Source organism: Meyerozyma guilliermondii, genomic scaffold (genome assembly GCF_000149425.1).
Source record: "Meyerozyma guilliermondii ATCC 6260 scaffold_1 genomic scaffold, whole genome shotgun sequence".
Taxonomy (NCBI): domain Eukaryota; kingdom Fungi; phylum Ascomycota; class Pichiomycetes; order Serinales; family Debaryomycetaceae; genus Meyerozyma; species Meyerozyma guilliermondii.
In genome coordinates, this window is record NW_001809800.1 from 1,765,143 (window position 1) to 1,790,918 (window position 25,776).

The window sequence follows — 25,776 nt, forward strand, 5'->3', positions numbered from 1 at the left end:
ATAGGACACTACCCTTCTTCCTTGTGACGTGTGATCCTTGTTTTCTATGACATAGCGATCGTCAATCTCGTTGCTGAGGCCCATGAGTACTTTCAGTAGCGCTTCTGTAGTACCGATGATAGGTCGCATCAAAAGTATCGGCGACGACTTCGCTATTGCAGCCAAAGAGTCTGGCACATTGTCCGCACTAGCTATTTCCTCTTTGAGCTTAGTTAATGTGTTGCCCGTTGCACCAAGATTACGTCCCATACTTTGGTACGCCTTACGAATGCCTTCTCTGGAGGTAACTGGTTGGTTCGAGTACAAACTAGTCAACTTTTCTTCCTCTCCACCAGCTACTTCGGTATCGCTTTCAAGGGTTTCATCAAATGCCAATTCGTCTTCAACTGTAGCGTAAAGCCCACTATCTCCGATGTCGTAATCGACCAATGCATCATGAAGAACATCGGGGTCAAAGTCTCCACTCTCATCAATCTCTGCAAACAGATACGATCTCGGTTTCTTATGCATATCCTTATCTGTGGTTGCCCTCTTTTGTAGTAGTTGTGATTTGGCCATAAGATCAGAAGCTGCTTTCTTAGTGGTCACAGCATACAAAAACTTTCCCTCATCTTCATCCACAGACGCCAGTCGTTGGCGTGTGTTTCTAGCCAGCGCTCCTTGTCCTCCCAAATACTGTTCTGACTGCTCAAGCAATACCTGTGTTCCAGACGTTAATTTTGCACCCAATCTTAAAAGCTCAGCGGTGGTGGATTTTGCAAACGCAAATGTGCCCTTGCGTACACTATTTGCAAGCCTACCATCCTTTTTGTACTCAGCAATGGGAATTGCAACGAGGTCCTTGAAACTTCCGCCTAAACTTACGAAAGATTTGAGCGGTGAAATTCCCGACAATAGTCCTGCTAATTGCGTTTGTTGAATCACAGGTCCCCACACGCGACCCAAAGCCATCCCCAACTTCGGAATTCCAGGTATACCATACAATACGGTCCGTGGCAACTCCAAGTCAGAGCCATCTAGCACAAATATGTTCATGAACTCAGATGCATTTCCAGAACGCATGCCGGTGTAATCGATACTCTTCGGCTTGTAATCAAGCTTCAAACGAACCTGACCAAGGGAAAACTTTTGAATGTAAAGGATTTCATCTGGGAGGAAGGTCAAAACGAACATCACGAAAATCAAGAAAACGGTTCAAAAAGTCGAGGGTATCCTGATCAATGTACATCCTCAAAGGAAGAACTTCCAAATCAATCATGGCCTCGGTAGCGATAAGTGATGGGTCTGGTCGAACATTCACTAAATTTAATCGAGCCATGTGCGTTCCCTGTTCACGTTTTCCGAGGATGTTCATATAGGTCAAAAATTTGTTCCAGGTGGAAGATGGAACATTATCAACTATGTTACAGGTGTGCAATTTGAGGTCAATGGAGTTCATGAGCTCGTAAGGTCGACTCAGTTCGAATGGTTCGGTATTGGGGTCTCGTGTTGAAAACACTTTCACATCCGCTGAAACATCAAGAACCTCAACCATCATTTTATGGTGGGTGGACCGTCTTAGATGAAGATTCTGGTATGCCTTTAAGGAGCCTTTGGGAGTCGTTTTTTTTTTGTCTGTCAGCACCTGGTCATTGATTCTCGCAGCTAGATCATCAACATTGCCATCAGTAGGAACCGACAAATGTATTGATTTGTACAATGTTTCCTCAATAACTCCACCAGCGCCCGTTTCAAAGCTGACTCGGGGCTCTTGGTTTGTCAGATTAGTAGACGAGGAATTTGGTGCCGAATCATTTTGGCCGGCTTCAGATCTATCCAACTCTTGTTCAACTCGACGTATGGCGCTTTTGATTCCCTTCCGAGTCAGCTTCCAGTCATACCCATCATAAAGGTAAATCACGGCTTTTCCAAGATTCAAAGTCAAATCAATTTTGCTGGACTCAGAGGTCTCCTTTTTCACAGAAGAAGCGAAATGATCCTCCTGGATCAGAATACCAGAAGAAAGTTCTGAGTCGACGAGCTCCAACGAGCCGATTGCTTGATCGATTTGCAGTACTTCATCATCCGTTGCAAATGCTGCCAGCATATATTTCTCGTCAAGCATCGATAATAAGTTGATAGTTTCATTCGTCTTGACCTTACATTTTTCATGTTCTTGTAAAGATATTGGATCAGTCATATCGTTCAACAGTTGCGTTAGCGTATGAGCTGAATCTGCACACACTTCAAGCTGGAGCTCGTCGGCATTGACTTTGATTTCGAGCTTGGCGCCACCGCCTGGATTCTCAGCAGATGATACCGCCACATGCAAACTAGTAACCGTTCCAAGTGGAATGTAGCCTATGTCTGAAAAATACTCAAGAGGTCCCGGTTCTGAATGATACCCTTTCAGACTGGAATGGAACTTCTTCCGGTTACTAACATCGTCAATCACGTAAAGTTGAACTTCCTTCAAGGTGCTCTTCATGACAGTTCGACTATCGGCACATCGAACGTCGGAAGTGCATTTTTCGATGGAAGCAATGCATTTGCTCCGAAGTCGACCAGGATTGAATGCTAAGGCACAATCGTTGAAAGTCAAGTACAAATCAAATCTTTTCAGTGCATTTTTCGGCGTATTGGATGGATTCTGTTTTTCATTCGAGGACGATTGGGATTGAAACTTCTTTAGGAGCGAAACCCAAGAAGCATGATATTCAAGCTTTAAACGATTAAAATGGATATCCAAGGCACTCAGTTTGTCACGATTGCGGACATTGAACAAAATTAGTGGAGTCTTCACAGGAGATTCGAGCTCAGTAAAGTCAGACAACAAGTACTGAGAAGACTTATCTGGGGTTTTCCTCGCTGAAAGAAGTCGCAATACTGAACCGTGGATTTCATCCTTCGATTTGAAGACAAGAATATCATCGAGAAGTAGTTCGAGGCTGCCAAAAATGTCATCAAGCTCCAACAAAAATCTGAACTTTTCGATATGGAGACTAAAAGTAGATGCCATAGATCTAACATTTCCCATTAGAATGTTGGGAATTCCCGTAGCATTACCTCTCCTTCTACTTGAAGCATAGTGAGATACTGACATCGATAAGTCTGCCTTCGTCTCGAAGGAGGATTTTTGTGGGACAGACGAAGTATAATCTAGATTTTGAACCAAGTCACGAAACCTGTCGCTCAAAAGAGTAAGATGCGAATGCAGAATCAGCCCGGAAACCTTTGCGATGTTGATCGAGCTCGAAGAATCGACTGAAGTTGTTCGTCCTGCTGCCTTTGGATTATGGCCCGATCTAATGTAAGCCGTGAAACTCTTGCCAGCAGTTTTGTACTCAACTGATTGCATGGAAATGAGTGGAATGTCAGATCGTCCTTCGATTTGAATTGTCAGCACAATTCTATCTATCGTCATCCCCCCTCGCTTGCTGCTGAATGAGATGGGAAACACCATCCAACTCAAAGTTGAGATCTCATCAAGAACAAGCTCAAACGTAAAAGTTGCGGTTTGCAACGTCAAATCAGATTCTGAATCTTCGACTGGCTTGCTTGCTGCAGACATATGGCGAGCCGCCGATAGTTGCTGTGTAGCTCCTTGAACATCGCTCAAGACGTAGAAAAACCCAAGAAGACTCAGAAGTGACTCCGAATCCAACTTTATATGGCAGGGTTTTGACATCAAGAATGTAATTTCTCGTACACCCTTGCTTATAAAGTACTCAAATCTTAGGTCGGCTCTAGGTTTATCAGGTTTCCGATTGATCGAATCTGAACCTTCCCTGAACAGAAGTACATCACGAGTGGAACCCCCAGACTCAAAATAAATATGAATTTTTTCAACACCACCAAATATGAGTTCGTTATCGCGTTGCAGTATGTTAATATTGGAGAGCAGAAGTGCCATATGAGACGACGAGAGAAAGTTTCCTGCTTCGTCTAAAGCCGAGGATGTGCTTATTGCGATGCTTGATATATGCAACTTTTCGAAAAGAGAATTACTCGAAGACTCTTCGCTAGACATCTCATCATCGTCAGTATACTGAGGGAAACGATCGTTACGTGTTTTAAGATCCTGCTTTCGATATTGTTGATTGCGAAGCTTAAAGTTTCGGGTCAAAGAAGATAAGATTGCCACGACAGTGGCAGTGGCTGGAATTGTTGCAACCTTGACGTTTCCCACGTCAATATTAATATCCGAAATTGACGAAAGACCCTTAAATGTGAAGGAGAGGCTATCAATGTGAGCAATGGTGGTCTGAGTATTTCTAGAAAATGCTGTGGAGCCAGGAGCAGCGTTTTTGCTGAAGGAGCGAGAAGTAGCACTCATGTAGATGGAGCTGGCTTCATCATGGGTAAAAACCATACTATCCATGAGCTCTGAGCCCTCGTTTGAATCATTGGAGTTGTTGGAGTCGTAATCATTATCATCGTTTTCGCCTTCATTATCATCGCCTTCATTTTCATCGATTTCATCAATTTCATTATCATTAGTATTCGTTTCTTCGTCTTTTGCTTCTTCATTTCTTGACGTTTGTCCAGCAGACAGAGACTTATCGCCCGTAGGCATGCCTGGTTTTAGCGTAAAGACACTTATATCTTCGACTGATATTTGTCTTACACCATCTGTAGTCTTCATGTGAGCGGTGTGTAATTTGATAGCAATATCCACCTCTTCCAGAACAACTTTGATGACAAGATTCTTGATTGTAACCTGGAGCTTCTGAAGTGCTATCTCGACTGCCTTCGCCATGACGCCTCCAAGTGCTGATCGTTTCGTTTCTTGTTTGTCGTCTTCGTCATTTGCTGAGCTTTTAGCATCAATATCATGATCATTATCAGAGTCAATAACCTTGGAGTCACCCGAGTCATCTTCCACATCAGTATCATTGTCCTCATCGATTCCATCATCTTCCATCGTCTCCATCATACTTGCCAAATTGGCGGTGCTTTGTGCCAACGAAAACTGAACATCATGGTTGTCCAAACTCGGAGCTACAACAATTTCTATGTCACTTGCATCTATATTGACTCCTCCCATGACACCTCCGTTAAGTTCTAGCGTCCCTACTTGTCCATATCGAAGGTTAAAGCCTGGAAGTTTACCCATCTTCTCTGGATCAAGGGACACATTTCTTAACACGATATTGTTTAGAGACACTTCTTCCAAGTTGGGAAGGTCTATTTCCGAGAAGAGCGAGAGCTGCTGTAGTACATAGAGCAAGAGTCGCTTCTGGATGTTCTGGGGCATCCATTGCGGACTCATCTCCGTATAAGTAGTTAGTGAGTATATTCAAGTCAGCAAGATAAGATCGCACCCATGCACCACTTATCGGGACGAGAAGACAGAGAGGAAGAATAGAATGTAGTTGAAGTTGAGTCAGCACTGCTTAAGGATTGATGGCTGTATTATTATCGTATCTCATGAAATGTAGCTGGTTTGTGCTCTAATAGTGTGGCGGCAACTTGAACTATTGAATTATTTGCACCTGCCAAATGGGGTCGGGGTCCAGTCCAGTACTGGCTCAAACAATCGTACTGTAGTCCTTTGTCTTTTAGGAGAGTTTGAGATAACGTTGTTGGTCTTTTGGTTGTCTGTGACACCCAATATATCTTCTAAGCTTGGTGTGGAGTACTGGGCCAATTCTGCTTGTCGCTTGGCTTCCGCAGTCTGTTTCTGCATTTTCTCTTGAATTTCTGGCAGTAGCATATTAGTAGCCACAAATATCTGGTCTCGAAGAGAAAGTAGCTCAAACTTTTCTTGAGGCTTCAAGTTTTGCGTTCCATGTATAACCTTCTCCGAAATGTCCCATAGGCTATCCTTGGAGCAGCTTTGTACCATCAATTTCATAATTGCTTCACACCATTCACGTGCATGATCTGGCGGTACCCTTCCATTTGCAGCGGCATCCCTTACAGCAATCAAAACGTCCACCTGAAAGTCCAAGCCTAACTCTTCAAACAAGGGCTTATATAGCTTTGTGACTAGCGAATTGAACTTTTGTTTTTTCGATTTTGACTTATTGGCAAACATAAAGTTACCTTCAACTAGTGTTGTTGCTAACAACTTTGTGCTAGTTGATTTTAGAGCCTTTACAGCTGTCCAGTACTTTGAACCTGTATCGGAGGAGTTTCCAAACTTGTATATCATATCCAAGTTTTCTTTACGGATAGACTTATAGGTCTTGAGATGGCTTATTGTTTCGTCTCGTGTAGCTGTTTCCGATTCAGTTGGGATTGCGTCGCCGTTTGAAACGACAGGAACCAGTTCTATACCACTCCAGTAGTTATCAAATAGCCATGTTAGTGCTCGATTGCAAGCTATTCGCAGCATGTGGAGTGATGGAAGCAGCTCGTGAGTACCCATGTGCCGAAGCTCAACGAAAAAGCTCGGCAAGTTTAAACTCTTCGCCAAAGTATGGAGCGGAATGGCATAGTTGGATTGCTGCATCGGATCCAAAAGACCATTGACAAATCGAATAAGAGCCATGGCGTATGATAAACGAAGGACGTTCGTGTCAGGTGAGTCGTTTCCGTTATCTTGAAGGTGTACGGACGTTAATAATGCCGTCGACTCCAAGCCATGAGGAAGTTTTCCTCTAGTCGAAAGAGCTCTCACTCGCTTTATTGCACGCACCCTATCATCCTTTACGTCCAGAAAATCATAAAACCAGCCCTTTAGCTCCGAGAGGTCTGCGCTGGACCGATAACACACAATTGAGGGGTGTTTCATGCACAAAAACAATTCGTGTCTGGTGCGGCCATCATGAATCTTCGGCGATGATGTACTGTATACAAGCACACTTCAAGCCTTACCACACGAAGCACCCACCAGCCCTTCGGCTCCGCAGATTCGGACTTTACATGAATGTGGGGCAACATTGTTCTTCTGTGGCCCAATACTGTCAACTTTTCAAAATATGAACGTGCCCCACCTACCCCACACCAACCTGCATAGCACAAGGGTTTAACACCGCCCACGAAAATGCCGTGATGCCCAAAGCACAACATACGAACAAAAAGGGCGGCTTCTCGAATCCAACAAATCCGAAAAATTCAACTTTGCTGTTGGTGCTGTTTCCTCATCAAATCTCTTCCTTTTTTTTTACCTCGTAGCAAAGACTATTATCCACTTTTTCAATATTCCATCTTTACTCTGGATGGTTCAAAACAGTTTGACGATTTCCCGCCCTCAAGTGCTAAAGACCACACAATGAAGATGGGCAGCGTAAACAGTGGCGCATTCTATACATGTGAGACGTCACTCTATTTTTGCTCCCCACCTTTCGGACTTTGATACTATCACCGAGACCGGATTTTGCAGCATTTGCAACACCCATATATAACACAGATTGTACCATGTAATTATCACCAATGTCATCCATCCAATCTTATGGTAGCAAAAACGATGTGTCGCACGATTCAGAGAACATTGGCCGTGTAGAGGCCACTGGCGCTGGCGACGAGCTTATTAGACTCGGGGATAAGACGTACTATAAGCATGAACTCATGCTGGCATTCGGTGGTACTTTGAATGTAGAAAGGTACGCTCCTTATCCAAAACACCAATTTGCCAATGCTGCAGCCCTTGGACTTGCTGCCTTTGCCTTGACAACTTTTACTTTGGGATTGTACTATGCTGGAGCCATGGGAGTCAAGATTCCTAATGTTGTTGTATCACTCACATTTTTCTATGGTGGTATTGTTCAATTTTTGGCGGGAGTTTGGGAATTGGCCATTGGAAATACCTTTGCAGGCACGGCATTTGCAAGTTACGGGCCATTTTGGTTTGGATTTGGTTCCATTTTTATTGAAAGTTTCGGAATTTCTGAGGCTTATAAGGACGAACCGGAGCAACTTGCGAATGCAATTGGCTTTATGCTTGTGGGATGGTCCATCTTTACATTCTTGATGGTCTTGTGTACTCTCAAGTCCACAGTGATGCTTTTGGCTTTGTTTGTTACCTTGGATCTCACATTCATCATTTTGGCTGCGGCGAACTTCACTGGTAAAGCATCGTGCCAAACCGCTGGCGGTGTCATGGCAGTAATCTCGGCGTGCTGTGGGTTCTATAACGCATTTGCGGGTGTAGCAACACCTCAAAACTCGTACATCAGGGCCAACCCAATCGCACTTCCTGGTTAGGTGTATAGTTCGACAGCCGACCAAAGTTGTTGTGCTTCGAAAGTAATATTTGGTTCTAGTTTTCGCAATTGTAGACTCTGGGAGTTTGCTACTTCTCCAGCTATCACGTTGGTGTAGGGAAATTTCAGATGATAAAGGAGTTCATCCATGGACCGATCGGTAAAATCATCTTTCAGATCGCCGTTGCAACTAATGAGAACAACTCCAACAAGAACACCACTCAAGCCCACTAATACCCAAAGAAGCTGACTCACGGTCATTCTATCGTGAAGAAGCTGATTGAAAAGCAAGTCGTTGATCAAATTTATGAGGTTGTAAACCAAAAAACAGAGCGGGTAAAGGATAGTGGTCAGGATCTGGGCAAGGCCAAGATTGAACGCGGCGAGTTGACAACCAATGATCGCTAGCATGAACACAAGAAGTAGGTAGGGCGTGGCACCACCAGCAAACAAGGAGCGGCCAGCGCCCAGAGGGTGATTCCACAAGGAAGCCACCACCACATCGAGAATTGATTTGGCAAAAAGAAATGTATGTGCCGTCAATGAGCCGGAGATGAGTCCATAATTAATGCCCTTGATGAACAGGTAGCGGCATATGAGCGGGAAAGTTGACTTTGTTCGTTTTTTGCGGGAACTCAATATTTTTTGCCGGGTTGTCAATATAGAATTGATCATCAATAGAAGACCCATTACCACAAAAGTAGTTATAAACCAAGAGCCAAACGACAGCGCCGTCAACTTTTGAACCACCTCCTTAAACCTATGGGCCGGCAGCAGGTCCTGGGGTGGTAACGGAGGAACATTTCCATGGTAAGCGATCAAAAATGCTCCCAATGCTATGACCACCGTTCCCGTCACCAACTTGTAAGTAAATCGTTCACCCAAAAACATACAGCCAAAAACTGAGTTGAAGATAAGTCCAATGCTCTGGAGCGGTGATAGTATAATCAAAGGAAGGGTGGTTATTTGGATCAACGAGCCCAAAACGTTGGTGACAATGAATAGGAAGAAACCTAGAAGCCACATATTTCGCTTTCTCTGATGGCTATGAGCATGTTGATTTGATATAAGATGAGATTTGCGTTGCAACGTAATTCCAAATGACTGAACAGCGGAAGAAATCACCGCTACCGTACAGCCAATAACGGTTTGTGGTGGAAGCATGATAAACTAGATGGCAGCCGCAGCACGACGTGTTAAGTGTGGGGTCTGCCTGCAGGAACACGGAACACATGCAGGACTTTTCAAAACAGACGCTCGAAAACGGTTCTATTACAAGCTCATGGAGTCTGCCATCAACCACATCATATACAGCCTTGAAGGGCAGCTGTGGGAGGAGATCTGTGCTGGCGTAATCGAGTTGAATGACTTTCTAGCTCTGTTAGTTCCTTATGTCGCCACGGCTCGGAATTCTCTGACAAAGCATCCTAGTTTGGCGCGTTTTCTAGCACTTCAAGACGGGTTTCAGCACAATTTAGCTTCTAGATTGCTTTGCGTGTACCGATATACAAAAGTGGACAATATTCAGGGCGAAAAATATATGGAAACAATCTTAATGACCAACAGATTGCTTCAAGGATTGCTCCTACTCCATCCAGATTCACGTCTGGTGTTCTCCAGCGCTTCAAATATGCAGTGTGTGCTTCAGTTTGTCGGTAGGAAAGACCTTCCGCTGGGGTTGATGGTACTGTTCGTGTCTACACTCATCCATATTCTTCTCAAGAATTCCAAGAATATGCGCCAGTTCGAGCAATTGAACGGCTGTACTGCCGTCATTCAGCACCTAGCACTCCTGTCGCTCACCGAGGCACCCCAAGAACACCTGCAGCAGCAGGAACTCAACTTCAAAATCATCGAATTTCTTTTGTTCTATTTCATCGACGAGTCTCCTCTCCCGCCACCCCGCCTATCCACCGCGCAAAAAATTGAGCTTTTCCGACCGGGGTTTTCCCACATTGACGTCCTCGTTCGAAATTTGGACGATCTTCGTGCTGTTTGATACCCAGAGCCTCTTGCCTGGTTTCGACATCCATGCACCACAAGCATGCCTGCATTTTCTCCGCGACTCGTTGTATTTTCAAACATGTACACATACATGGAGTACCTCCCAAAAATGTTTCTTCCATGCCACTAGATGGAACGAAGATAACATATATTCCAATATAACCGCATCTTCTCATGCCTTGCTTGAATTTCTGGTTCCTTCAGGCCTAAAAATGGATGTTTCGTCTCGGTCTTCGCCGAACCTGGCATCTTCTTTCACCTTATCAAACCACCATTCGCTCAATGGATCACTAGCATACATGTATTCGTCGACACAACTTAAGGGTACTCCTGGAACGCGCCGAATTCCTCTCCAGGACGCAATTGCTGGATTCAAAATTGTGGAGCCCAATGAGATGCGACCGAGCGCATCGGGCACCATTGCTCCATCTTCGCTCTTATATGGCCGAATGTACTTTCCTGGCGCCGCGCTCGAGGCAATGGTTATACGGCGGTTTTCTCCACACACCCAATTGCTCATAAAGTGTATTCATAATCCTCAACTTGACAAAAACGGAACTTTAATTGCATACTTTCAAAAGAATACCCAACGGTACTCTCGAGAGGTAATATACTCCACCAATGATGCATTGGTGGGCTTCAGAGGCCTATACAACATCGGTTCAACACCCTCATGGTCGCCATCTCCTCCCAATTTCGACCGTTCGGTGGTGTCTGTTGGCGCCGAATTGTGGTACGCAGCACGCACCATGAGCCCAGGACTCTCGACGGGTCTCCGCTACTCCACTCGCTCAACATCCACAGGGAAACCGTTGACCATGACCCTTGCATGCAATCCCATTTTGGGGCACATTTCCTCCACTTACACGGTAAAGACATCGGTTGCGTCTACATTTTGTTCTCGCTACGACTTTAATCTTTTTTCCTACGCCAGCAATTTGTCATTGGGGTTTGAGCTCTTTAATTTCGATAAAAATGCTGCAGTGGAACGGAATCCACAATTGCCAACTCCAACTACAAATCCCTCGGCTTCAAAGCAAAACCTAATTAACCCCATACGAGATCACAGCTATTACCAAACGACCCCCTCCACTAATGCGACAACATACCAGTCGTCGCAAACCATATCTGACTCGTTTCAAAAGCTCGTAAACCGCTCGGAATTCTCCAGCGTTGTTAAAGTATCTACCAGCTTAAATGATCGATTAGTCCGTTTGCTCTGGGAGGGCCGCTTCAAAGACTTTTTAGTCAGCAGTGGGGTCAAAGTCTCGTTGAACCCCGCCACAAACGCCGTGGAACTCAATCGCTTCGGTATAAGCTTCTCGTATGCTTCTTGATGTATAGACAGTATTGTGTGCAGGTCTCACATAATGAATTTTCAACAACATTTTTCTCAAACTTGTAGCCATAACCATGCACAACAACGAGCTCTATGGGCTTTTGCGTAACTCGAGATTGGCACAGGTGGCTACTCCTCTTAGCAAAAAGTTGCGAGGTGAGTCCCATATCCCCACCCATCAAATAATATACACCCCAAAGTCATCGGCTATTCGGTCCAGTTTTGGTATTAAGACCCAACTCCCCAAACAAGTTGGGCAGTCCCATATAGTATTCAATGACATCGACAACCCCAAGAACATGCCGGATGTGGAGAAATATTCAGGAAAATACTACAACAGACTCAAATTTCAGGAAACTGGAATGGTGGTGAAAAATTACCAAAACGAGTCCAACCCTCTTTTTCCCTCGAGCACAACAAAATCCACCACATCCAACAAGGTGGACAGCATATTGGCATCGTTCAACTTGAATGACAACGCCACAACCGCCGATGTGACCAGGTTGCTTTCCAAAAACCCAGAATTGAACAAGAGATTTCAGCAGTGGCTCTTGAAAAACAGCCCCAGACTGCTCTTATCCAAGCCTCTTCGTTACTCGGACTTGTTACGTAGATTCTTGAGCTCCCAGAGTGATATTGTCAGACAAGAGCTTCAACTCAACGATCTTGCACGTCCCTATGGTAAAGCTACTAGCAATGCTCCACGCACCAAGATCCAAGGAACAGGAGGTTTTTCATACGCCCAGAAAGGTAGACTCACAAACTCTCCTAATGGAGTCAAGTACGGTGTGATTGCTCCCGGAAGAATGGTGGGCGATCGAGAGGCTGCTATTGGAGGATTTGTTGCAAGTGTCAATGACAGAACTACTTTATTGCAACATAACTACTCTAGAAATTTCCCAGGAAAACACTCGAGACAGTTTGTTATGCCCTTCAAGTTGAATGAGGCTGAGATCACCGGCAATGGATCTGTCAAGATGTATGCTGACGGAGTCAAGGTGGGCTCATGGATGCAACGCACTAATGCTGGAGAATACGGCGAGCGCAACTACGAAGCGTCGAATCCCAACTTTGCGTCTGCTTCCATGAGAAACAGAAACGAAAACGTAAAGCTCGAGACGCTCTTGAACTTGATGGGAGCAGGCAAAGGCAAGTAAAAAGTAGAATGACTTTACAAGTAAATAAAGTAGAATAGCTCTATCTGTATATACATATTATTCGGCTTTTTTGATGGGATCAGCTTTCATCAACTTTCTCTTTTTAAGACCCAGAGTCGTGGTTCCTGAACCAGACACAACGATTCCGTTCAACTTCTTTTCTTCCTGATGGAGCTGTACACGGATTTTTTCCGCTAATGCCTCATCTTGCTTACCATCCACTTGATACCAAAGATAGTAGTTGGACGTTCTTGTGCCTGTCTCAAGTATATGCTTCATCTTTTCCTGTACTTTCTCCACAGGATTCACACTGTTGGCCACAATAGGAACAAAACGGGTGGGTACCTTGTGAATGGTAAACGACATAGCGGTGTATCGAATCTCGGGCTCTGTAGGCATCTCTGGCTCTTTTGGAGGCCGTGGTTTCTGAGGTGGAGGAGCCCTCTTTCCTTTCTTTCCTCTTCTTGGAGGAAGTCTTCTTGTGGGCGCAGGAGATGAAATTTCCATAGCTTCTGATGTGTTTTCGTCAACGGTTTCTGAAGCTTCCTTTTTGACTGGCTCCTCAGAATCTTTCGTCGCAATGCTTCCTTCATCGTCTTTCGACTCATCTATGGGCTGGCTAGTTTCTGTACTTTCGGTTTCTTTGTTTCCAGTTTCTGAGTTTTCAGTTTGTTCGACAGCTTTCTCTTTGTCATTATCTTGCTCAGTTTCTTTCATTTCTACGTCGTCATCTTCTTTTTCTATCTTCTCGTCGTCCTCCCGTTGCTTTTCTTCTGCTTCCTTTCTCGCTGCTTCCTCCTCTTCTGCTTTCTTTTTAGCGTCCTCTTCCTTCTTTTTCATGAAATCTTCGTATTCCTTCTTTTTGGCTTCATATTCGTCGACCTCTTTTTGATTGTGTACCCAAAGAAAACTGAACAAAATATCCTTTTCGTCAGCCTCGATGTTCTCCTTTGTTTGAGGAAGCACTTCGGCGATGGCATCCTTGGGAAGCGCATAACGGACGTTGGAGTTTTCTGCAAACTCAAAGAGAACAGTAGCATCTTTAACATACTTTTCCTGAAATGCTGTGAGTTTTTGGTCTCTTGGTACCTTTGGTTTTCTGTCACGAACTGCTCCCGATTTTACGTACCTACCATTTTGAAAGTAGTTGGGAAATAAATAAGCATGGTGTGGTTGTGGCCCCATTTCCCTAGCTCGCTGAATATAGCCTTGGAATGTCATAATTTGCTGGGGAGAAGCATTACCCAGAGCAACGATTTTCATGAGAGAATTTAACGATGCATCAACTCTAGCAATCGCATTCAAGTTGGCAATCATTATAGTGTTCTCTACCGATTGCATATTCGAAGGATCACTTCTAGGTGGAGGAGCCCGAACAGTAGGGGGTGAGATTGGTCTGGGTTCGACCTGCGGTGGCTGGGAAGTTGATGGCTCACTGGTCTGGTTTGGGGCCGGAACATTACTTCCATTGGAAGTTGTTCCCACTTTGACTTGGGGACGGGCAATTGGGACTGTTGGAGGGGGAATGTGATTCGCTGGGGAAGTTGAAGGTGAAGTTGTATCTTTAGTAGGAACCTTTGTTCTCAGATTCGTTAGGGTGATTCTCTGACGAGGAGCAGAACTGACAGTTGGCGGAGTGGTGGAAGGCTCAACTGGTGGTGTATTAGATGGTGGCAGGATATGAGATGATGAGTTTGTAGGTTCAGTGTTTTTAGTGGATGTTGCGTCTTTAGTGGACAATGCTTCTTTAGTCGATTCTGTGTCATTTGGATTAGTCGATGGTTCTGGTGCAGAGTTCGATTGTGTAGCGGGTTGAGGTGCTGGTGTGGATTTAGATACATGGGAGTTTTCTTTTCCTGTGTCCACTGTAGCACTCAGCTTGTCTTCACTATTCTGTGGTACAGTAGGAGGCTCAGAATTGGGTTCAGGTGCTTTCAGTATTTGTGGGGCTACAGGCGCTGGCACTGGTAAGGGTGATGGCCCTGGATGAGAGCTTCCGGATGGAGTTGAAGTTGTAGGTGCTGGAGTAGATTCCTGATTCAGGTCCTTTCCCTCTTCCTTTATATCCTTATCTTTTTTCTTCTTTTTCTCTGACCTTTCGTCCTTGGCGATGAACATGCGTATTTCGAACGTATGGGGTCCCAAGTCCAAGGTTCCGTCACACAATTTTACCATAACGTCCCTGGCACTCACATCTCCTAACAATATGGGTTGTCGAGCATCGGAATTGGGGTCGTTTTGTACTTTTTCATAATATTTGGAATCCTGTGCTGCCATCTTCTTGGCGTAGGCGCTCTGCTTTATCCAGTATAATGCAAACATAGGACCCTCATAGACGTAACAATGGCGTGAACGGAGTAAGGACAAGTACAAAACTCCGGTATCTTTGACGGTTAATGGGTTTTTGAATACCAGCTCATACGATCCTGGTTCGTTGTAGCTGACAGGAAGATTCGCTACGAGATCAAAAGGACGATTTATAGACTTTGCAAGTGCCTTCTGCTGACGATCGATTTCCTCTCGAGTGGCAGTCGTAATACGACGGCGCATACGCGGTGGCATGATCGTTGGTGGCTGTTATTAATGGTGAAAATAGTGTATCTAAAACACCGATTTGGTGAGAATGGTGCGTGCTACATGCAGTGCCAAGAGGTAGTACGCAGGCATACGGTTGCGAAAAGACCCCGGGTAGAAGGTGAGTTGTGATCTAATTAACAGGTGCCTTTCATTCTCCCTTTTTTTCAAAGTATACTTATCTGGTACTGACAAATGGTGTGTATTTTTATGCAGCTCGATCGTAATTCATGCAATCGGCAAATGCTCTATAGTACCTCGTCAAGGCAGTCGAGACCCTGATTGAACAATCGTATCATCGTATCCAATTCATTTATCAATTTGTGTCGAGGAGTCGAGTCAATAAAGAACTCAGCAGAGATGGGTGGAATAGCAGGAAAAGTGCGATTACTTGTTATAGCCGGTGATACAGACACTGGTGGAACAGCACCGCTAAACGATCCAGAAGTGGCTCGATTCATAGCTGGTGGAACTGAAAGCAGGTGACTTTTTTTGCGTACATCTCGCTCAGTTTCCGTAACCGGAGTCATTGACACTGAACCATTCATCGCCAGTGCCGGTACTCCAAACTGGTTGACTTCACCGTCAAAAGATGTGTTGAGATTGGGGAGATTGGAGTAGTTTGTAGAAGGCAAAGGCATTTGTAAGTGCCATCCAGGTCTACGTTTGGTAGTACCGGTTGAAGCTTGCTGCTGAATAGGTTGCGCCGAAGACTGCGGTTGGGGTTGAGTTGGATGTTGTTGTAGTTGGGATTGAGGTTGGGATTGAGGTTGGGATTGAGGTTGTTGGGGCTGTGGTTGAAGTTGTTGGTGTGGTTCCTCCCTCTCCTTTTCTTTGCTCAAGTTTATAGGTTGCAATAACGGATTGGTTGTATGTTGAAGGGCCTTCATTGATTTGGAGGGTGGACTATGGTTAGCACTGGCAATGTGCGAAGATTGAGAAGGAGACATAGAAGTCATAGTATGAGGAGGTGTTTGCGGTGCGGATGGCACATGAGGAACGGAAATGGACGAGGTGCTGGAACCAGTATTGGATATGGTTTTTTTGCGCGGTCTGTTTGAAGGTGAACCACCTGTTGAAAATCGAGAATCTAGGGATGCAGACGCAGATTGAGAATGGTAAAGTGGAGGTGGCTTGTTCAATAGCTTTGAGGTTGGCGTCGAGCTTGTGTTGGGTTTATTGTGATGCGGAAGATTATCCATGTCAGGAATCTCGATGGTGGGAGAGTCTGCAGAGGGAAGCTGGATTGTGGTGGGCGGTTCAATTTCGGGCTCATCAGAGTCTTGGAAGAGCAGCATCAATGATTTTGGAGCGGTGGTGGTTTCGGCGATGGAAGAAGGATTGGTACTATTGTGGTCATTTCGCAGTTGACGAGCGGTGACAGTGCCTAGCTGGGTAGAGGTTCCTGCCTCTGTACGCATAGTGGTCTGTTCGTCGCTGTTGTAGGAGTCCCAATTGACATCGATGTCGTTCTCAACAATATATTCTTTGCTGCTCAACGAGTCAAAGTCCCATTTGACCTGGATGCCCTCGGCTTCACTGATGCTTCGCTCGTCATCTAGTCTCATAACAGACTCTCGCAGAGAATGCAGATCGCGCCAAAGAAGGTACCGAGTGATGATCTCCTTGAGAATCAGAGTTGGGTGCGACCGGTACATTTTCACAAGTTTACACTTGAACAACTCTTCAGCCATGGGTCTCTCTTGCGGGTTTTCGTCAAGACAAAGAGCCACTGCCTCCTTGAGAGCCGGAGAGTATTCACGGCCTTCTAATCGAGGTGGAGTCAGTTTCAGGATCAATTGCATTGCCCACAGGGCATCTTTATCACAATATGGTGGGTTCCCCGTGGCAAGCTCGTACAAGGTTATACCTAGAGACCATATATCTGCTTTGACGTTGTAGGTGTCGCCTTCTCGAATCACTTCTGGAGCCATCCAGTACGGTGTTCCAGCCATGGTGGTGCGCTTACTGGCGGTCAGACTGATGCGAGCAGCCACACCAAAGTCACACAATTGGACATTTCCTTCGTTCGTAATAAGCACATTGGCCGACTTCAAGTCTCGGTGGATTACTCCTAATTTGTGAACCGCTTGAAGAGCCACCAAAAGTTCACGTAGTACCACTCCAATGTACTGCTCTTCAAACACCCCCAGCTTCAAAAGCGTACGAATCAGCCCTCCAGCACAGTAGTCCATGATGATCCACAACTTTGTGTCCACTAGGAACGACCCGTAGTAGTGTGTGACATTGGGAACTTGTTTTATTTCAGAAAGAAACTGAATCTCCTGCTGGACTTCTGCCACTTCTTCAGGCTCCGTGTCTAGATTAAGTACTTTTATGGCCACCACATGTTTTGTGGTCTTGTGGTAACCTTTGTAGACGACCCCAAACTTCCCTCGTCCAATAACGTCGGTTCGTTTGTACATGACGAATATTCGGTTGTATGTGGCTATAAACGGAGTGCCCCAACACCGCGCGCACTCGATCTGATCGAGCCAGTGCGATTTCGCATCCGTGCACCCGCGATATTGAGTCACCAGTGGAGCTCGATACTACACGATGCGTAGTGCTACCGTTTGCCGCAAGACCAACGAAACCAATATCCAGATTGCTCTTTCGCTAGATGGTGACTATGTGCAGTTAGAAAAAAGCATTTTGGACAAGAATCATGAAAAGTCTACTTCTGATAACAAGGCACCAGTCATCTCTGTTCAGACTGGAATAGGCTTTCTTGACCATATGCTCCATGCTCTCGCCAAACACGCTGGGTGGTCCCTCATCGTAGAATGTGTCGGAGACCTTCACATAGATGACCATCATAGCGCCGAAGATGTTGGGTTGGCTTTAGGAATGGCGTTCCATCAAGCCTTGGGCCATGTTCGTGGAGTCAAGCGTTTTGGTAGTGGTTTTGCTCCATTAGACGAAGCACTCAGTCGAGCTGTTGTCGACTTGTCCAGTCGTCCATTTGCAGTTGTGGAACTTGGCCTTAAACGAGAAAAGATCGGAGACTTATCGTGTGAAATGATTCCTCATGTCATTGAAAGTTTTGCTCAAACCGCCGCCATAACCGTTCATGTAGATTGCCTCCGTGGCTTCAACGACCACCACCGTGCCGAGAGCGCTTTTAAGGCGTTGGCAGTAGCTATAAAGGAAGCCATTTTGCCGACTGGAAAGGATGATGTTCCCAGTACCAAGGGAGTGTTATTTTGACTATTTATTGAAAAAAAGTGGACGATCCATGCTACGCTGCTACTGCTACATTGCCACACATGCTACATTTGCTAATTTACATTTGCTACTTCATTTGCTAGTTCTGCTACTTCTTAAGTCTACTTTTCGCTTACATAACCTCATGGCTCATCGCTCATCGACAATCAGATCAACTCTCCACAATGTTTACAAGACGGTTTAGCACATCCTTGTGTCGACAAGCAAAAACAGTTTCTCGGAATTTACCCACAGAAAAGAAATCTCCCAAGCCATGGGAAGTCAAGAATATTTCTAAAGACGAATTTTTCGGCCGCAAGTATGGCTCGATATCTGCAGAACAACGTCAGAAACTTAACGACAAAGTTGCTCGGCAAAGACGAGCCAGAGCCGAGCGGAAAGAAGCCGAGTACTCCAGTCAAAGGGAGTCGTCTCGCGAAACCACTTCTTATAGACCTACAGGAATGAGCCGTAATCCAGTGTACGAGTACATTTATGGTACCCATCCTGTTCTAGCAGCGCTTACTGGGGGTAAAAGAGATTCTTTCAATAGGCTATTTGTCTTCAATCCGAAGGAGGGAACCTCGCAAATTCTTTCACAGGCAAAAAAACTCGGAATTTCTATTGTCACCAAACAGAGCAAAGGTGATATGAACATTCTTGCTGACAACGGGGTCCACAATGGAGTAGTTTTGGAGACCAAACCATTGGAAATACCGTTTATTCATGAATTGGGGGTATGTGACCCAGAAGCTGAAGAATACGATGTTTCAATTACGAATGAAATACTTAATTCTCAAACTCCTTATACCCACAAGTGTCAACGTGAAGCTGCTTATCCTCTTGGGATTTACTTGGATGGCATCACCGACCCCCAGAATTTGGGTGCAATTGTGAGAACAGCATACTACATGGGAGTTGACTTTATTGTGGTTCCAGAACATGACACTGCTCGTTTAGGACCAGTGGCTGCGAAAGCAGCAGCAGGGTCTCTCGATTTGATGAACATTTTCCAAACATCTGATAGTCTTGGGTTTGTGGAAAGAGTGAGAAGAAACGGCTGGAACGTAATTAGTACCAGCTCTCAAACCTCGGAATCTTTGCAACAAGATCAAAAACTGAAACACCAAAAAGTGCAGCAACAACTCGGCACCAAATTCATCGACCCATCAGAGTTATCTACTATTGCCAACGAGTCACCAGTTCTACTTGTGATGGGCTCAGAAGGTGCTGGTGTAAGAACTCATCTCCAGCTTCGTTCTGATTATTTGGTTGGTTTGAGTAAAGGAAGAGAAGACGAAGGTATAGTTGACTCGCTCAATGTCAGTGTTGCTTGTGCATTAATGGTAGCCAAGTGTACAGAAAAGGTGTGAGAGAGAATTCAGTTATTAACTGATTCCATCGTAATCAGCTCATCTCCCAGTACACCACGCCCAACATCCCCGCAGTGCCTGTGATTCTCATCGCACATTAAATATATTCCGCGGCCAACCGCGCCTACCCTGAAATACCTACGAACATGCACTTGGTAGTGGTGGTCCATGGACTATGGGGTAACTGCTCCCAGATGAACCATATCAAGGCGGAACTTGAAAAATATCATCCTACAAACACGATAGTATACACTACTGGAACCCATGCTGGGTACCTCACTTACGATGGAATCGATGTCAATGGAAAGAGAATAAGAGACGAAATAGTGGCGGAAACTGAACGCTTGGAAACTACCGGAACATCGGTGACAAAGATATCCATCATTGGTTACTCCTTGGGTGGTTTGGTGTGTAGGTATGCCATTGGTCTACTCTACCACGAGGGCTATTTCGACAATATTGTTCCCGTCAATTTCGTCACTTTTTGCTCTCCTCACGTTGGAAGCTTGAACGCCAGTATAGGTATTCGTGACAGGATCTATAACTACTGTGCTCCTTATGTCTTGGCAATTACAGGTTCCGAGCTCTTTCTTAAAGACAATACCTATGCCAACACTGCCATGGGAAAGTCAAATGTGAACAAGTTGCCGTTGCTCGTATGGATGGCAGAGCCAAACTCGTACTTTTACAAAGGTCTCCAGATGTTCAAGCATCGTGCTTTGTACGCTAACACCATCAATGACAGACGCTGTAGTTGGTACACTGCGTCGATCTCGGCGCTCGATCCGTTCAATTCGATGGTCAACGAGAATACCAGTGCCTATCTGTTTGAGTATATGGAGAACTACGCACCCACCGTCTTGGACATCTCGAAACCGATAAACTTTCAAAAGATTCACCACAATTCGTTGTACAAATCTGGCACAACATTTTCTCGGTCAATCTTGAAAAGGCTCCGGCTCGTCAAAGTCGTGCTTAAAATGATCGTTCTTGCTCCAGTCCTAGGTATTTTTTTCATGTGCAATTCCGTGTGGGAAAGAATCAAACTTCATGTGAGAGTCAGGTCTTATTTACGAGACCACTCTTCAGTATTGTCCACCATTAAGGAATCGTTACCTCAACCACCTGAGAACGATCAGGCAGCAAATGAAATAGCTCGCGACACCTGCCATGAGTCTTTCTTTTACTCGTTCGAAACTTACCTTGCGAGCCACTTTAAAGACCAAACAGAAGTTTTCGTCGACAATGTGTTCGATGCCGTTAATACAGAGCGGTACCACGACTATACCTACTCAATCACCACCGCCAAGGGCAAAGGTACTTCCACCCCAAAAGGCATAACGAGATCGATCAAACAGATGGATGAAGACGAAAAACAGGCACTTTTGGACAACTCTATTATAAATCTTGAAGGGCAAACTCTTCTGGACTTTAGAGTTCGATTGACCAATTCACAGCTTTATATCGTAAAGCATCTCAATGATCTAAAGTGGGAAAAATACCCTGTAATTATCAGAAAGACAAAGTTGGCACATGCGGCTGCAATTTATAGACTTGACATTCCCGCCTACGATGAAGGAAAGGTGGTGGTACGTCATTTTGCCAAAGAGGTGTTCAAGGACGAGTAGTATTTATGAGTTTGGAGTTCAATAGATATTTATACTGAGTAGCATCTTTTATTGGCTCATTATCTCAATGTGTCTTATTTTCATGTTTAATTGTCACTATCAAATATATTGCACCACCTATATCAATTCTACATAATTGGCCGGGAAGATTCCCGTAACTCCGTTGTTGCGTCCCGTCCACCAGTCGTCGGTGGTATCAGACTTTTTCAAGATATCAATTACATCACCCTTCTTGAACGCCAAATCTCCGCTCTGTTCTCCCTTAAACGTGAACAAGGCAATTGCTTGTGTGGAATTGGCCTTGGCACTGCCACCAAAATTAGGTTTAGTAGTATCAGCAGGACGAGCAGGACCCCCACTAGATATGCGAGTCCCACCAAGACGTGACCCCAAACGATCCACATCTCTGTTGTCGTAAACGTCGTCTTCCCATCCCGACCGTGAAGCAGACGCTTTGCGAGACATTCTGTTGGTGGAACCCCGCCCAGAGGTACGAGATGTTCCGTAATCGTCATCTGAATCGGAATAGTCTGAGTCGTACCTGCGACTGTTGCCACGAGCGTAGGAGTTGTTGCGCGAGCGTGGAGGGGAGCCAGAAGTGGTGGAAGAGAAATCATCAGGAATATCATCGTAATAATCGTCATTGTAAAAGTCGTCGTCTTCGTAGGGAGTTCGATTGCTGAACGCCCGGCTTTCCAATACTCTCATTAACGAGTCACACGCGGGAGGGACCTCGACACGGCCCGCCAAAATTTGTGCTGCTTTACAGTTGTTGCCGTAAAACTTTCTGTTGGCCTCTCGACGCTCAAGGATGGCTGAACCCTCGAGAGAAACTCCGGCGAAAAGGCCCTTAGTTTTCGAATAAGCAAAGACCGCCGAGGCACTTTTCAACGACGCCGTACCTGCTGCCTCTGCGTTTCTTCCGAGAGGTCCTGCTGCCACCGAAATATTGGTACCCAAGGTCACCGACCCCATTTGAGCAAACGAGTCTACAGCAGCCTTGGAATTGAGAATAAACACAAAATCTGTGAGTTCGGCACCGATCTGGCCTCCCACTCCGGCTCCAGCAGTGACAATTGCCGAAGGAGCAGACCACGAACCGTCGGGAAGACGGGCGACAATCACACCGGAACCGGCACGTCCAGAAAACAAAAAACCAGCTTTCAAAACGGTGATAATGGCAAGACCTTTGGCATTTTTAAGCACATGAGGAGGAATGATATCGTCAGGACCTGCGATTTGATTGGGCTTTACAAAAGAAGCCAAAACTTTTGCTGCTTTTCTGAAGTTAGTATGCCAAGAAGTGATGAAGAAAGTGAATTATTAACGTAAAAGCTCGGTTCAAAGTTAGCCAAGAATATAAACCAGCTAGGCTTGTTCCGAATACACTACATACTTCGATTCGCTTCGCAAACTGCGAGGAATAGGATTATTGATACCCATGGAAATACGGAGTAATGATGGCGAAGTGTATACGAATGACACAAAACCGGAAGCGCTGGGGATCTCGGGGCTGTATGCACACCCATGATTGCGAGAGAAGAAGGAGCAGTAAAAGAGGAAGGGGGAAGAAAGTGAAGTATAAGAGAATCAAGGAACAGGTAAGAAAGTGTAGACATACATTATCAGCTGCTTAGTATTATGGGTATGGTTTATGTGAGATAATTGCAATTGCACTACTTCGTTGCATTATTTGTAATATTCATTCACCCTTCCAAAGGCTAAAATTGAAGTTGGTTTGAATTTGAAGGTACCACCTCTAATACGCCTCTTGGTTTATTCCATACTCTAATTCAGGTGAATTGACCCCGCATTTATTTTATACCCACAAAAAATCTTATAGCTATCAGGCTCCGTATTTGAGATATATGGCTACTTCTTTGTTCAGTTTAAAATGATCCCAGTTTGTATTCAGAACACGGTGGATAGCTATTTACTCAATTGAATTAAGAATCTCTTCGTTAAGCCAAAAACACTGAAACGATTGATTACTGATTATGGAACTTTGCCATAAAACCGCCATGCTGCAAATCTGTAGAGCGGTGCAACATCCTGGAAAATATTCCAAAACCATTCCTAAATAGTATACTAAAAATATGATTCAATTATTTAGGTTCACTTGCTTTCCATGGTCAATTGCAACCGGTTTATTGTGCATTTTATAGTTTGTGAAAAAAATAGTTGTGAAAAAAATGGGGCGAGCTGGGAATTGAACCCAGGGCCTCTCACATGCTCAGCTTTCTCAAGCAAGCCCAAAGCGAGAATCATACCACTAGACCACACGCCCGAATGTGGTATGTTTTTTCCCCTGTACATTGAACACAAAACGCGAGCGGCCCATTTCCTCCCCACTCTGTTCTTTGCGAATCTTATTATGCGCGACTTGCCCTATTCAATCTCTTCGAAGCTAAGCGTACTGCATACCGCCTCTCCCGCGTACCGTCACGAAAAGATAGAAACGATATCGTAGCAAGACAAACTAAACGAGGGTATACTCGATCCATCAGCAAAACTGCAAATAATCATTTATCCCGCGCAGTTCCCTCGTCTTTGAATATTTATAAATCATACAGCTTTTGATTTAATCTCGAAAATCTTTACCCGCAAGGTTTTCCTTCTTTGTGCTGCCACTCAAAACACAACCACCGGTACGTAGTTGCAATAGTCCCACACTCGTTATCATGGGTGCCGTGTGTAGTTGTTTATCTCCTCGCCACGATGAGAAATATCTGCCATTATTATTGGCCGACAATGAAAGAGAGGCCATTAGTGCCCTTCTTCAATATCTTGAAAATAGAACCGATGTCGATTTTTTTAGCAATGGTCCATTACGGGCTTTGAGCACTTTGGTGTACTCGGAAAATATCGATTTGCAACGCAGTGCTGCATTGGCGTTTGCGGAAATTACCGAGAAGGATGTACGAGAGGTCAATAGGGATGTGTTGGAGCCTATTCTTATCCTTTTACAGAGCGCAGACTCCGAGGTACAGAGAGCTGCTTGTGGTGCATTGGGCAATCTTGCCGTAAACAACGAAAACAAGACTCTCATTGTTGAAATGGGTGGACTTGAACCCTTAATTCGTCAAATGATGTCTACAAATATCGAAGTCCAGTGTAACGCTGTGGGTTGCATAACAAACTTGGCTACACAGGATGATAACAAATCTAAAATTGCCAAGTCGGGAGCTCTAATTCCTCTCACTAAATTGGCCAAGTCAAAGGATATCAGAGTGCAACGCAATGCTACGGGTGCATTGTTAAATATGACCCATTCCGGTGAAAATCGTCAGGAATTGGTTAACGCAGGAGCAGTACCAGTGCTAGTCTCACTCTTATCAAACGAAGATGCTGATGTCCAATACTACTGTACTACTGCATTGTCCAATATTGCGGTAGATGAAATGAACAGAAAGAAACTTGCAACTACTGAACCTAAATTGGTCTCTCAATTGGTCAACTTGATGGACTCTCCATCTCCTCGTGTTCAATGTCAAGCTACTCTTGCGTTGCGGAACTTGGCGTCTGACTCAGGTTATCAAGTGGAAATCGTTAGAGCCGGTGGCTTACCCCACTTGGTTCAGCTTTTAACCTGTAACCACCAACCATTGGTTCTTGCAGCTGTTGCATGTATCCGCAATATTTCAATTCATCCGCTCAACGAAGCACTTATTATCGAAGCCGGCTTTTTGAAACCATTGGTTGGTTTATTAGACTTCACCGGCCTGGAAGAAATTCAGTGTCATGCCGTCTCTACGCTTCGGAACTTAGCTGCATCGAGCGAAAGAAATAGAATGGCGTTATTGGCGGCAGGTGCAGTGGATAAATGTAAAGATTTGGTGTTGAAGGTGCCTTTATCTGTCCAGCTGGAAATACTGGCTTGCTTCGCCATCTTAGCCCTTGCCGACGACTTGAAACCCAAACTTTATGAGAGCCAAATTTTAGAGGTATTGATACCTCTCACGTTCAGTGAAAACGGCGAGGTGTGTGGTAATTCAGCAGCTGCCCTTGCCAATTTATGCTCTAGAGTTTCGAACGAGCACAAGCAGTATATCTTGAATAACTGGTCACAACCAAATGAGGGTATTCATGGATTCTTGTTAAGATTCTTGCAAAGTGGGAGTGCCACGTTTGAGCATATTGCGTTGTGGACTATATTACAACTTTTGGAATCCAATAACACAGAAATCAATTCTTTAATCAAGGATAATGAAGCCATCCTGACTGGAATCAAGAAACTTAGTGCATCTCAACAGCAGCCAAATCAGCAAAACAATTCTGATCAAGTGGACCAATTTGATGATCCCAAGGTCGAATTGTACAACTTGACCCAACAAATACTACAAATTCTTGGTTAGATTAGTTGAG

General features: G+C 44.8%; 14 protein-coding genes and 1 non-coding gene across 15 annotated transcripts; 8 read left to right on the top strand and 7 right to left on the bottom strand. All coding sequences in view use genetic code 12, as the record gives it.

The window, feature by feature from the left end:
• Positions 1 to 1,144: 1,144 nt before the first annotated feature.
• On the bottom strand, positions 1,145 to 5,251 carry SPO72 (Spo72p; the record flags this gene model as incomplete). The annotated part of the gene is made up of 1 exon (XM_001487587.1): positions 1,145 to 5,251. The coding sequence occupies one exon, from the start codon at positions 5,249 to 5,251 to the stop codon at positions 1,145 to 1,147; it is 4,107 nt and encodes a 1,368-aa protein (XP_001487637.2).
• A 213-nt stretch (positions 5,252 to 5,464) lies between these two features.
• On the bottom strand, positions 5,465 to 6,718 carry LAS1 (rRNA-processing protein; the record flags this gene model as incomplete). The annotated part of the gene is made up of 1 exon (XM_001487588.1): positions 5,465 to 6,718. One exon carries the CDS (start codon positions 6,716 to 6,718, stop codon positions 5,465 to 5,467), a length of 1,254 nt encoding a protein of 417 aa, XP_001487638.2.
• Positions 6,719 to 7,359: 641 nt separating this feature from the next.
• PGUG_01016 (acetate uptake transporter family protein) lies at positions 7,360 to 8,130 on the top strand (the record flags this gene model as incomplete). Its single annotated transcript, XM_001487589.1, has 1 exon — positions 7,360 to 8,130. The coding sequence occupies one exon, from the start codon at positions 7,360 to 7,362 to the stop codon at positions 8,128 to 8,130; it is 771 nt and encodes a 256-aa protein (XP_001487639.2).
• PGUG_01017 (uncharacterized protein) lies at positions 8,127 to 9,293 on the bottom strand (the record flags this gene model as incomplete). Its single annotated transcript, XM_001487590.1, has 1 exon — positions 8,127 to 9,293. One exon carries the CDS (start codon positions 9,291 to 9,293, stop codon positions 8,127 to 8,129), a length of 1,167 nt encoding a protein of 388 aa, XP_001487640.2.
• Positions 9,294 to 9,303: 10 nt separating this feature from the next.
• On the top strand, positions 9,304 to 10,128 carry PGUG_01018 (uncharacterized protein; the record flags this gene model as incomplete). Its single annotated transcript, XM_001487591.1, has 1 exon — positions 9,304 to 10,128. One exon carries the CDS (start codon positions 9,304 to 9,306, stop codon positions 10,126 to 10,128), a length of 825 nt encoding a protein of 274 aa, XP_001487641.2.
• A 217-nt stretch (positions 10,129 to 10,345) lies between these two features.
• Positions 10,346 to 11,470, top strand: MDM10 (Mdm10p; the record flags this gene model as incomplete). Its single annotated transcript, XM_001487592.1, has 1 exon — positions 10,346 to 11,470. One exon carries the CDS (start codon positions 10,346 to 10,348, stop codon positions 11,468 to 11,470), a length of 1,125 nt encoding a protein of 374 aa, XP_001487642.2.
• Positions 11,471 to 11,546: 76 nt separating this feature from the next.
• PGUG_01020 (mitochondrial 37S ribosomal protein bS1m) lies at positions 11,547 to 12,629 on the top strand (the record flags this gene model as incomplete). Its single annotated transcript, XM_001487593.1, has 1 exon — positions 11,547 to 12,629. The coding sequence occupies one exon, from the start codon at positions 11,547 to 11,549 to the stop codon at positions 12,627 to 12,629; it is 1,083 nt and encodes a 360-aa protein (XP_001487643.2).
• Positions 12,630 to 12,686: 57 nt separating this feature from the next.
• On the bottom strand, positions 12,687 to 15,191 carry PGUG_01021 (uncharacterized protein; the record flags this gene model as incomplete). Its single annotated transcript, XM_001487594.1, has 1 exon — positions 12,687 to 15,191. The coding sequence occupies one exon, from the start codon at positions 15,189 to 15,191 to the stop codon at positions 12,687 to 12,689; it is 2,505 nt and encodes an 834-aa protein (XP_001487644.2).
• A 260-nt stretch (positions 15,192 to 15,451) lies between these two features.
• On the bottom strand, positions 15,452 to 17,629 carry KIC1 (putative serine/threonine protein kinase; the record flags this gene model as incomplete). Its single annotated transcript, XM_001487595.1, has 1 exon — positions 15,452 to 17,629. The coding sequence occupies one exon, from the start codon at positions 17,627 to 17,629 to the stop codon at positions 15,452 to 15,454; it is 2,178 nt and encodes a 725-aa protein (XP_001487645.2).
• Positions 17,630 to 17,762: 133 nt separating this feature from the next.
• On the top strand, positions 17,763 to 18,413 carry HIS3 (imidazoleglycerol-phosphate dehydratase; the record flags this gene model as incomplete). The annotated part of the gene is made up of 1 exon (XM_001487596.1): positions 17,763 to 18,413. The coding sequence occupies one exon, from the start codon at positions 17,763 to 17,765 to the stop codon at positions 18,411 to 18,413; it is 651 nt and encodes a 216-aa protein (XP_001487646.1).
• Positions 18,414 to 18,595: 182 nt separating this feature from the next.
• PGUG_01024 (uncharacterized protein) lies at positions 18,596 to 19,783 on the top strand (the record flags this gene model as incomplete). Its single annotated transcript, XM_001487597.1, has 1 exon — positions 18,596 to 19,783. The coding sequence occupies one exon, from the start codon at positions 18,596 to 18,598 to the stop codon at positions 19,781 to 19,783; it is 1,188 nt and encodes a 395-aa protein (XP_001487647.2).
• Positions 19,784 to 19,929: 146 nt separating this feature from the next.
• PGUG_01025 (uncharacterized protein) lies at positions 19,930 to 21,411 on the top strand (the record flags this gene model as incomplete). The annotated part of the gene is made up of 1 exon (XM_001487598.1): positions 19,930 to 21,411. The coding sequence occupies one exon, from the start codon at positions 19,930 to 19,932 to the stop codon at positions 21,409 to 21,411; it is 1,482 nt and encodes a 493-aa protein (XP_001487648.2).
• A 117-nt stretch (positions 21,412 to 21,528) lies between these two features.
• Positions 21,529 to 22,386, bottom strand: PGUG_01026 (uncharacterized protein; the record flags this gene model as incomplete). Its single annotated transcript, XM_001487599.1, has 1 exon — positions 21,529 to 22,386. One exon carries the CDS (start codon positions 22,384 to 22,386, stop codon positions 21,529 to 21,531), a length of 858 nt encoding a protein of 285 aa, XP_001487649.1.
• A 1,219-nt stretch (positions 22,387 to 23,605) lies between these two features.
• On the bottom strand, positions 23,606 to 23,698 carry PGUG_05962. Its single transcript has one exon. It is a non-coding gene; the product is annotated as a tRNA-Pro (tRNA).
• A 394-nt stretch (positions 23,699 to 24,092) lies between these two features.
• On the top strand, positions 24,093 to 25,766 carry VAC8 (protein anchor; the record flags this gene model as incomplete). Its single annotated transcript, XM_001487600.1, has 1 exon — positions 24,093 to 25,766. One exon carries the CDS (start codon positions 24,093 to 24,095, stop codon positions 25,764 to 25,766), a length of 1,674 nt encoding a protein of 557 aa, XP_001487650.2.
• Between the last annotated feature and the right edge of the window lie 10 nt (positions 25,767 to 25,776).